At 29.9% G+C, this 12628-nt stretch overlaps 1 protein-coding gene across 1 annotated transcript; it reads left to right on the top strand.

Moving 5' to 3' along the window:
* The first annotated feature begins 3072 nt into the window (after window positions 1-3072).
* On the top strand, window positions 3073-5307 carry LOC100776947 (3-ketoacyl-CoA synthase 12). Its single transcript, XM_003543447.5, has one exon. It carries the CDS (start codon window positions 3356-3358, stop codon window positions 4775-4777), a length of 1422 nt encoding a protein of 473 aa, XP_003543495.1. The 5' UTR covers window positions 3073-3355; the 3' UTR covers window positions 4778-5307.
* Window positions 5308-12628: the final 7321 nt, after the last annotated feature.

Genomic DNA, 12628 nt, shown 5'->3' with positions numbered 1-12628 from the left:
AAAATGTCACTACTTATAAATAGGAGTGTTCAAGGGATGGGAGAGGTTTAGGTATATATAGGACAAAATTAAATTCGAATTGATTATATTTAAATAGGCTGATTTGGTTTAGATTTAAAAAAATATTTATCTATTTTTTTCAAACCAACATGAATAAAATCAATTTGATTTGTTATTGTAAATCATCAGTATCAAAGTATTTTTTTGTGTGTAGCAATATCGGGGTTTGATTCTTCCTTTTGAAAAAAAAGTTCAATTTAATCTGGTTTGGATTATCTGATTATGATATAAAATTGTTATATTTTCAAGTTTTTATCTCTATTCATTGTCTATTTTGTATAAATATTTAATTTTATATTAATAGAAGGTAAAAAAATTTCTTTCTTAAATGTCTAATTATTTATTTTATGTAACATTTAATATTTTCTATATTATCACTTCTCATTTCTCACTTCGAAGCAAAAAAAAAAAAAAACTTTACATTCATCATTAATTTATTTACTGAATATAATAAAAATTATATAAAATCATAAGAAGATCAAAATGAATAAAGAATAAAGAAAAGACAAAAGTAGAAGAAAATTTTAAGTTCTAAAATCCAAAATGTAACAATATAAAGGTTAAAAAAGTAGTTAATTAATTGAACATTAGATTGATTCGAGATTAGGAAAAAGTCAAAGAACCAAATTAATTATAGTTAATTCAATTCAGATTTAAAATAAAAAAATTAGTTAATCAAATCAATTTAATTAAAATTGTGAAAATTATCAAGTGAAACAATAATCACTCTTAAATTAATAATATAGACCTGGAAAATATTTGTTGAGAGATTTGTTCCTTGAATACATGTCAATATTTTGAAGAATTGATTATTGGCCCTCAGTCAAAGGAGTAAGTCGAAGAGGCTGTTAGGAAGTATAGATCTCTTTCTTCAAATCTATCATTTCTTAACTCATTTATATACCGGCTCAAAGTTAGGTGTTTGATTTTTATTTGGTGTACCATTACGATAATGAGAATTTTTTTATGAAAGGACGATAATGAGAATCGAATATAAGTTTTCATGTATTTATTCCAATCTCTAATACTAGGCCTTGGGTAAGTGTTTGACTTGGTGTATGCAACTCCACCTACTTCGCTGGAGATTGTTCTAGCAACATAATACTTGTGAGCCCAGAAAAATATCACAGCGCACCGAGTCAAAATTATTGGGCCGGAACATTGTGCTAGTAGAAATTGTGGTCGTGTCTGTTGGATGTGGGTCATAAGTCATAACATATTTGCAATAAACTACTTATTGTTACTTCCTGCACTTTCACTGTTACTTCTTGCACTTCTATTGCCGAGAGTGTACGAAGTTTTACCCTAAACTACTAGGCCTCTATTTCTTTTACTAGAGTTGTTTTCGATCATCTTCTGCCCGTTGACTTCAACGGTAGAACCATAAACTTCTTCGGGTAATAACTGTTTTGTTCAGGAAAGACGGAAATAAAACTTTGAAAGCTTTATTTGTTTTCTTTAGCTTGCTTGGCCTTCCGTTGACTCTATGCAAAAAATTACTTAAGCTTATCCATGCATTAAATTGTTGTAGTGTCAGATAAGGTATGCATCGAGGTATTAAGTGCTGACTTGATTTAGTTAGCTAGGCAACTATTGACCAAGTCTTGATCGAGTTGTGAAGATATACTTTAGGATAAAAAAGGTGTTTAGAAATGAAAGTTGTGAAGATTGTTGCACAAAGTTCCCCATGGTGGTTACCAAAATTTATTAGCAATTGGTTTCCAATGTCTTACAGGTTGATTGTGCTTGTACTAGCTTTCCTAGAGGTTTCTAATTTCTATGCCTTAATAATATTTTCATTAAAAAAAAAACATTTATCTGTTAGGCAGCAAAATTTTAGAAACTAGTCGATAGAAAGTTTATCTATAAATAGTGGTATATATAATGTTGTAGGGGGTTGGATATTTTACTTCAAGAGGCAAATCAATCAAGCCTTAGCCTATTATACATGAATACGCCGCTCATGTAGAATCTTGGACACATTGAGATTTGAGAAGCCAGTGTGTGTGTATAACTACTCATTTAATTTAAGTTATTTTTTTCTTATTTCCTTTTCATTTTCAATTGAACATGCTTTTGCTTGTGGTCACCAGACTGCAACAAACGTATACACATCGAACAAAAAATGCATTGTAAACTTATCAACTTGTCGATCCAATTGAGGACTGAAGTGCAAGTCACACATCACCATATATGAACAGATATTCAAATCAAATTTTGAAATTGTCATGCATGTATTTGACTAGAGTTACTAATCTCCTGGTCGAGTTTAAACCGCAGTTATAACAAAAGGAACCATAATATAAAGTACGTCATAATTCTATTTTATTGATTGATAAACCAATGAATTTAATAATATATATACTAGTAAGTGAAAGTACAAGCAGTGCTCACTTAGCTAAAAGAAAACCCCACCTGACCCCTCAATTATTGGTATAACTTGCACAGTATCACGTACATTAATTCTTGAATATCTTACACAACAACACATACGTTCTTGAATTAAAAAGCCAACTAAATTTTAATAACAATAACGTGATTAGCACAGGAATAAAAAAAAGATGATAAAAAATTGAATGTAAAAGAAAAATGAAGTAATGGATGTCGTGGCTCCCCATTTCATTTTGAAAAGAAAGTTGGTCTCATATACTAAAAAATAGGGTAGAGAAGGTGAGTGTGTAATAACAACTCATTTCATTTCTGTGCTAATCACGGACGCGGTACGCTAGACATGATCTGTATAATGATTTTATGTGTGGAAGATTACTGTGTATTCTGTTCCACTATATCTACCATATTTCTTCTTCCTTAAATGTGGATAACTATATCGGCTAACCTACTTGCACTGGCTATTTCATTTTTTGTTTATAGAATTCCATAACTGCTGTAATTACAGCGTAAACTAGCTGGCCTTGTAATATAATAATAATATGTAGCCGGTTTGAAGAAATTAAAATGTTGATATAAAAGGTGTCCTATTCACACCAGAAAAACTCTTCCTAACACATGCTCATACTGTGACTAGTGCTTGCTTTGTTTCTTGTAATAAAGGTTGACACGAAAGTTTCCAAGACATAAGTTTGTTGGGGGTTGAGCTAGCTAGCCAGCTTTACACTAAACTAAACTTTTGAGTCTTAGGCCTCTCTCTACTCTTCACACGCCCCACTCATTCTCTCATTGCTCACTCTCAATCCCTTGTTATAAAGTTCTACACGTTTATTTCAATTTCAAACCCATCAAATTCTTTCTAACTCTTACGTCTATTTTCTCCCCTCTTCCTCTCTCTCTTTCTCTAATGGAGTTCCTCACTTTACTTTATGGTGCTATGGCATTGTACTTGTGTTTCCTGATCTGGAAACTGTTTGATCAGAGAAGGGACCAAGAGAGTTACATATTGGACTACCAACTTTACAAGCCAAGCGATGAAAGAAAGCTTGGAACTGAACTCTGTGGGAAGATCATAGGGAGGAACAAGCAATTGGGTCTGAACGAGTACAAGTTCCTCCTCAAGGCCATTGTCAACTCTGGCATTGGTGAGGAAACTTATGCCCCAAGAAACGTCATCGAGGGCCGAGAGACGAATCCAACATTGGATGATAGTGTCACAGAAATGGAGGAGTTTTTCCATGACAGCATTGCCAAACTCCTCGAAAGGTCAGGGATTTCCCCCTCACAGATCGATGTGCTTGTGGTGAATGTGTCCATGTTCGCTGTAGTTCCTTCCTTAACTTCAAGAATCATTAACCACTACAAGATGAGGGAGGACATAAAGGCTTACAACCTCACTGGGATGGGGTGCAGTGCTAGCCTCATTTCCTTGGACATCATAAGGAACATTTTCAAGTCACAAAAGAACAAGATTGCTCTTTTGGTGACTTCCGAGTCTCTAAGTCCAAACTGGTACAATGGCAACGACAGATCAATGATTCTCGCCAACTGTTTGTTCAGGACGGGTGGATGTGTCATTCTCTTGACAAACAAAAGGTCCTTGAAGCAAAGGGCCATGTTCAAGTTGAAGTGCTTGGTGAGGACTCATCATGGTGCTAAAGAAGATGCCTATAGTTGCTGCAATCAGAAGGAAGATGAGCAAGGCAATCTTGGGTTTTACCTTGCCAAGAATCTCCCCAAGGCAGCAACAAGGGCATTTGTTGAGAACCTAAGGATGTTGTCACCCAAGGTTTTGCCAACTAGGGAGCTTCTAAGGTTCATGATTGTGTCCCTCATAAAGAAACTGAGCCAAACTAGTTCCCTAAAGTCCTCAAGTGGTGGATCTAGCAAATCTAGTAAATCACCTTTAAACTTCAAGACTGGGGTAGAACATTTTTGTCTCCACACAGGAGGAAAGGCTGTGATAGATGGGATTGGAAAAAGCTTGGATCTTTGTGAGTATGATCTTGAGCCAGCAAGGATGACACTTCACCGTTTTGGTAACACTTCAGCAAGTAGCCTTTGGTATGTGCTAGGGTACATGGAGGCCAAGAAGAGGCTCAAGAAAGGTGACAGAGTACTGATGATAAGCTTTGGTGCTGGCTTTAAATGCAACAGCTGTTTGTGGGAGGTAATGAAGGATCTTGGGGATCATACAAATGTGTGGAGTTACTGCATTGATGACTACCCACCAGAGTCCTTGGCCAACCCTTTCATGGAGACCTTTGGTTGGATCAACAATGTCGAAGATGCAACCAACTTCAAACTTCCTGATTTGTTTCTCAAGTAAGGTTATATTGTTGTAGAGAAATTCTATATTATCTTCAGCAATTTAAGAGTTTTGATACAGTTTGTAAGAAATTTTTTTATGGTTTATCAAATTCATTATTCCAAAAAAAAAAAACTGTATCAAAATCCTTAGATTTCTCTGGGTATTATAGCAATTCTTTATATTGTATCACATTTTATGAGAAAAAAAGAAAAAGAAAAAAAGAAAAGAAAGAAAGAAAGAAAAAAAAAAAAGGGCAACTCCAAATTTTAAGGTCTCCTAATTACAGGCATCAATATTTGTCACACCATATGCATCCGGATTAATTTTTCTGTAAACTATACTTATTATTGATGAACCCATCAAGGTTTCATTACCCAATAAGGTGTGCCGTTTGAATGAAGCCTGGCACGCTGTTAAAAGGGTATTATGGTTTCCTTTTCCTAGTTTTATTTGTTTCAATAGGATGTGATAATAACTTTTTTGTTTTACTTCTTTCTTCTTCTTTTTTTACATAATTGTACTTCTTTTATTTTAAATTTAATTTTTATCAATTTCTCGTGAACTGGTAGGACGGGTGGATAAAGTGTACAGAGTAGTGTGGGATCGTGCATGGATTCTTCCTTTTTATATTTATTTTAAGAGAGGTATAAGTGTACAAGATGCTAACTAACTGGCCCATTATTTTAATGTCACGTCATATTTAATGCAACTTATATTGCTTATATATATTACATCAATTTCAATTTCCTCTGTAGATGGATTGTCCGTTTGTCTTTCGTTGATGTGCCATTGGTTTGAATTTGTAGGGAACTAAAGCCTGTATAACGTACCATTTTTTTTACCAAGGTGTAAAAAATTTCAGGCTTGATTAGATTTTTTAACCTCCCAAAGTTTGAGGTTTTTAATTTAATTATGTATTTATAAATTTTAAATACATTTTTTATGGAATATTTTCTTTGTTAAATAGTTCTTCTATTAGTTTTTTTTTCGTCATCTCTTATTTTTTATAACTGTTTTAATTTCTTTAAATATTTCAAGCTTTTCAAAACTTCAAATAGATAGGTTAGCCTAAGAAAATTGTGATGTTAACTTTTTTCTACATTTTAAAGAAAGATTAATGTTAATGAATTTACAATACTGCCTATACAAAATTAAAGTTAATTACATGTACAATCGTACTAAAAATTAATATACATTGAAACAATAACTACAAAAAAAAATTGTGCGTACGTCCTTCTCATGTGAAACACACTTGTCCAATTTTATTATAGTAACCTTTACTGTTTAAACAAAAGAAGGAAGTGTAATTTGTGACAAAGTTAGATTTTAAGAAGCATTGATTACAATTTAAATGCAAAAGGAAACATAAGGTAAATGATGAATGAAGGGAAACATAGTTTGCGGGTTCGAAGATAATAAAAACTAAAAATTAATATATATATATATATATATATATATATATATATATATATATATATAGAAGACATAATAACATAAATGGGAAATTTGAATTGTGAAACAAAAAAGTTTAATGTGAACTCTACAAGAAAAAGAAGATAGTGAGGCAGTATCATATGTCCCCCCAGCATGGTAAAAGGTAAACTGACACAAAAAGGGAAAGTCTTCTGTGCAACTCAGAAGAAGGGTCCCCCGAACCATGAATATGATATGTTGTTGAATTTACTGTGAAGTACATAAATTGTTGGACATAGTTAGTGAGATCATGACTTGCAAAATGCAAAATAGATAAATGCTTGAAAATTGTGGAAAATAGTTTATGTGGTCCCTGAAAAGGTAGGAATTTGCAAAGAAACCCTAGCTAGCTAGCTTCTTACGTATTTTTCTCCCCCTCCTTGCTGCTGCAACAGTGACATACTACTCCATCCAGCATCACTGAAACTAAACCAAGCACAATCTGTGAAGGCTTCAAGCATTGGTTCGTCGGTACTGGGTTTTAGGGGTGCAATTTCTGGGCCATTCGTTACTTCCATTAATAAATAACTCAATATGTCAGGCATAGGGACATCCAAGGATTGGAAATGACAAGATTTACCCTCCCTTTACAATGGTGAAAAAACAAACGGAGGACGGAAAATTTTAAATCTTGAATTGAAAAAGTCAACTTTTCAACTATATATATATATATATATATATATATAGTTTTTCATATTTTTTACTTTAATGTTAACAGTTTAATTTATTTTATTTCTTTCTTATTGATAAACTTATAGTGGTTATCCAAACCTGCTTGTGAAGAATTCAAATCAATTAATTTCTTAGAAGTTATAGGATGAATATGGAAAAATGCATAAATTAAAGTGTTTATAACTTGTAATATGCCAAGTGAAATAGCCGGACCACAATGAACAATGGGTCACCAATTTAATGTTACTAGCGTACAATCGCTGAATTGCCATAAAAGCAGGTATTTGAAACGGATTTACCCATCACCGGTAATGAAACTGAAACCGGTGAAGAGTTGAGAACTTGAGCAAAGCACACACTATGTTTCATCATGAATTGGGTTTTGAGTTTATGTTATGGAAACATTCACGTACATAAGGAAAAGCCATGTGATGGACCCCAGCAAGCAACAAATGGGCAGCTACTACAGCTGCAACTTGCCACAACAAACATGCATTAAATTTCCAACATTTTATAAGAATTTACTGTTATCCTTGAAACGGCAAAGTAGGGTTTATAGTACAGTGTAATTGCGCGCATCGTATTCTTTTCAAACAGCAACGTCCAACTTACAACTTGGTCAATTGTTTATAAATACGCGTTGTCACTTGCTTTCCTTTGTCAGATTTCATAAAATAAATTAAATTACACCAAACATGTCTGCCTATGATCTGATCATAGCACATATATATGATCGATATGGATCATAATTTTTTCTCTCTTATATATTGTATATTATCCTATTCATATATTATCTCTATTTATCAGTGTTTCTTAGAGTACTATACTGCGATTTGCTCTCTGATGACAACATATTTTATACAAACGAAATTTGCTAGAATATTGAAACGGTGTTTGAGATAATTAGGATCAAGATCTCCTGCTGTTATTTTTTGAACAGCATGCGTCTCAGCCATTGATTTATATTTTACTTACATAATGTTGATAGAAAAATATAATGATAAAAATATATACTTGGTGAAAGATGAAGCTGCATTCCTCTTATTGTTTTTCTAGGTGTGGGGGATCCGTGTAGTAATTAACAAAGTCAACAGAAAAATGCTCTTTTTATAATCTCGGGAAGAAAAGCTTCGTACATGCTGGTATACATAAATGCATGAGCATGATTGAGAAAAGAAACAAAAGGAAAATGTTAACAGGTCCACTCCAATTTTGGGTGTATACTTAAAGGGGAGGAAAATATTCATATACCGAAAGAAAAAGGATGTGAGAAATGTTGTGCTCGTTCCAGTGGAACAAGGTTTCACATAAAAAAAAAAACTGAAACAAGGTTCAAATATTTTAAATAAGATTTTAGATTTGAGTATTGTGATTAAAAAAAAATTAGGAAAAGGATATCTTATTTAAGGTGATTATTTAAGTTCTTCATGAAAGATTAATTAAAAGTTAATGAATATTTAGTATTTATATTATATTATTGATATAAAATAGTTACTAATTTTATTAATGATTAATATTCTTTTAAAGAACTAATTGATTGAATATCTTTAATGAGTCTTTTTTCATATTTTTTCATTAAAAGAATTTTTGAATACTAAATTATTAATTATTTGTATAGAAGATTATTAAAAGATCTAACTCAATTATTTGAGTATGATGTAAGAGTTTATAAACTTTTTTATATTTGATTATTTTTTATTTCTACAGATAAAAAATAGGAGAATATATAATTTTTTGCAACATGTACTAAATTAGGTAAGTTAATGATTGAAAATAAAAAGGCTGTTAATAACATAATTCTAACCAATTAATTGTGGCAGAAAAAGAGCATCAAAAGTAGTAATTATGGAGCGATGCACACCAATAAACGTGTGACATGAATTTCTCTACGACAAACTCACATGCCTCCTTCGCTGGGCCAATCTAAACTAGTTAATGATAAAATCGCAAGTTCAGTACAACAGTTTTGTGGCGTTGACAATTGGGGGGTGACAATAGTGTTTTAGGTAAGACCGGTGCACATGAACGGGTCGTTCCGCTTTGTTCTGTTAATATTTTTTTAGTACTGAAATTATAATTAAATTAAAAATTGAATTATGTAAAAAGTATAAAAATTGTATAAAAAAATATAAAAAATTATTTGTGCTATTTTTTTCAAATTACTTTTTGATGAATAAAAGGAAGTTTATTCTCTTCATTACTAAAAAAAAGCATCTCCATTTCTACTATCTTTCACATGTTATGTGGCTATTAGGCTTAAGTGGTACGCCCTGTTCCATATATATCTCCTACTATTTTATCTTCCTTTCAAGTTTTCAAAATTTTTATTTTGTTCATGTTTAAGTGATGCGTTAATAATATAGGATAATTGGATAAATAATTTATTTATTAAAAAATAAATGAAAATGATTTATAAACTTTAATAATTTTACTTTTTACAATTATAATTTAATAAATGAATAACATGGATACAAATTATATTATTATTTAATCATAAAATTATCATATATGATAAATTTATTAATTTTTATAATAATTGTTTTATAAGTTATACTTGAAAACAAATTATTATTTATTAATGATACCAAATCTTTTACAAGACATCAAAATTATATTATTATTTAATAATAAGTTATATTGAAAAAAAATTATGATTAATTAATGATAAAAAAGATTGCATAAATAAAACTTTTGAATTAAAGATAGAAGAAAATATAAGCGCTGCTAATAAAAAACAAATTATATTTCCCTAAGCTTAATGATAAAAGAAAAGAAGGGCGGGAGACAGAGGACTCCGCTGCATAAAAGGCCACATTTTCTGATTCAGAAGTAGCGGTTGGGCGCGTGAAAACGTTAAACGCGCATTCAGCAACAAAAGCTGTGATTCTGACCTTACACACAGCACCCTCACTCTCCCCACATCCTATGCGCACTGCGCACTTTTCCTCTTCTTTTTAATAACCTGAAAAGACACATGTCAGTCAATCAAAGAGGACAGAAATGTAATTTTGTTGGTCTATTCTTTTATATAATTTTATACAGATTAGATAATTTATTTCTATATACAAACTTCTGAACTTATATTACTAACATTTTTCTTTTTACGGACTTACATTAATTGCATTATAGGTACATATTATGTTTTTTGTATGCTGCTAGCTAGGAGTTTAATCCTAGACACATATCTGTTGAGAGTAATTTTTCAAATAGATTTCAATATCTGGAAATTAGTCTCTCTGATTCCCAGCAGAAAAATATCACCCATGAACTTATATTTCTATGAATAGCATACTTTTTAATTAGCATTTATATATGTATTTTTTAGATACTGATATACACAAATTTAAATCCATTGTTCAGTCTTTCGTTAAGTGAAATATGTTCTTTTATCGTACATTAATTATTTTTTATAAATCAATGTTTTTGTCTAGAAGCTCTAGCCTATCCGATCTCGATTGTTTCGGTGAATGTAAGGTTGGCAATAACTGGAAATAATGGTTAACGCGGTGAAGGACATAAGTGGAGTGCATATGTTTGTTTAATGTACAGAGATGTCATTGAGAGTGAGGATGAAGAGGACAATCGTGTTCAGTGGCTGCAAGAGGCCAAGGATGTATAAGAGGATGGAGATGGAAAAAAAAAAAAAAAAGAAGGAACTTTCTCTTAATTTTAAAAAACACACACACTAAACTTTCTTTTTTCAGTTTATTTTTGTCTTTACAAGTTTGAATCTTAGGCCACATTTATTTCATGAACTATTTAGTTATTTATGAAAATACAGGATTTTAAAAAAATTATCTCACATTTGTTATGAGGTGTAAAAAAATAATAATTTTGAGCATATTTTATTCTTTAAAAAGACATAATTTTATGTTATAATAATATTTAGTTCCAACAAAAGAGGTAAAAAAAATTATTTTCATGGAACATAAATATTTTTTCATGAATTAAAAATTCATATATATCCTCTTATGATTTCTGCCTCACTATTCTTCCATTTTCCTTCATTATAAGTAATTAAATTTTTTTCAATCCCACAACTTTTATTTTTATTCAATTAATGTTCCTGCAATTTGATTATTTGGTTCCTATATTTTAAGATATTTTTTCCTTTCCTCTAATGCTACTTTTTTAATAGATAATTTTTGCTTCTCTTTCAATTATCTTAATTATCAAACACATGAGGAGGAACCAATGAGTGGAACGAGAGTTTTTGTATTAAGGATATTTTAGTAATTATCATATATATTTCTAGGAAAATATAATTGAACTAAATATATATTTTAATCTTTAATCCTGAGAATATAAAAATGATCTCAACCAATTAATCAAACACATTTTTAAATAATACCTAAGAATAACATTCCCATGTTACATTCTAAGGAAAAATTATTCTCGGGAAGGACTTAAAAAATTATTCCCAAAAACATACCTTCCTCTAGTCTCAAATATAAGGATTTTTTAATATAAGAAACTTTCAATTAATTTTATCTTATTTAATATTATTATTTTTAAAATATCTTTCATTTAATTAAGGTACTAGTTTCAATAACTTTTTCTTATCATTAATATAAGTTTCAATAAAAGATAAGTTAGAGAAAAAATTAATTTTTAATTAAAATTAATGTAATTAAATATGGTTAATTAACTTTCTTAATTAATATGTTATGTTTTTTTTCTTATATTTAAGATCAGTATATCATAATAATCTATTTTTAATACACTTTTTAATTTTAATATTATTATTTAAAATAATTTAAATTTATCAAATAAAAAAAGTTATCTAAATGAAAAAGTCAAACTCATCATTAAAATATATTAATATTATTTTTTATTTACAAAAGAAACCTTGTGTCTTCTTATAATATGTTCAATAAAAAAATTACACTGTTTTTTTTTTCAAAACCATTTTTTATGTTTTTGAGTAAAAGTATTATAGAAATATTTTAGAAAAAGTAAAAAAAAATTATTTATACACATTAACCTTGAATAAAAAAATTGAAGCGAAATGAACAGTTTATAAAGAAATATTGAGTAAAAGTACATTTAATGTTTTTTAAAAATATGAAGAAAAAATATAAGAGATTTTCTTTCTTAAAATAAAGTCGTGAGCTTGGAAAGCTGAAGAGGACGTCACGGGGTGGAAATGATTCTGCTGAGTTGTGTTGTGCTTTTTCTGCTTCCAAACCTAAAAAAAACAATACGAAGCAGCAGCAGAACAAGAGCAGGATTGATCATGAAAAATCCCCAAACATTAGCAGGTTGGCACCCAATGAGAGGTAGAGAAGGAGGAAAAGAAGAAGAAGAAAAAGAATGGGAAAAGATGGGAGCAACAATGAAGATTTACTTGTCAGATAAAGTGTAAAAGGAAATTTTCATTGGCATTTTCTGTCTTCTAGAAACTATAAATGTTTTTTTATTGTGAAAAATAATAGTTATAAATACCTATTATTGAATAATAGATGTATGATAAATTAAACTTGTTATATATATGTAAATTTTTAAGTGATTATATAATTATTAATTAAGTTTTAATATTGACCATTGATATATATATATATATATATATATATATATATATATATATATATATATATATATATATATAATTACATAGTCTAAATTATTATTTTTATTTCTAATAAAATAATATGTTTATATATATTTATTATTTTAAGAATGTAAAAATTATAAACCTTGATCACACAATTATAGATGATAAAA

The sequence above is a fragment of the Glycine max genome, chromosome 13, assembly GCF_000004515.6.
Source record: "Glycine max cultivar Williams 82 chromosome 13, Glycine_max_v4.0, whole genome shotgun sequence".
In the NCBI taxonomy this organism is placed as follows: domain Eukaryota; kingdom Viridiplantae; phylum Streptophyta; class Magnoliopsida; order Fabales; family Fabaceae; genus Glycine; species Glycine max.
Note: the sequence above shows the minus strand (reverse complement) of the source record. Positions and strands in the feature narration are given on the sequence as shown.

Coding starts and splice junctions, on each gene's coding strand:
- LOC100776947 (XM_003543447.5), top strand. CDS start 3,356: ATGGAGTTCCTCACTTTACTTTATGGTGCTATGGCATTGTACTTGTGT.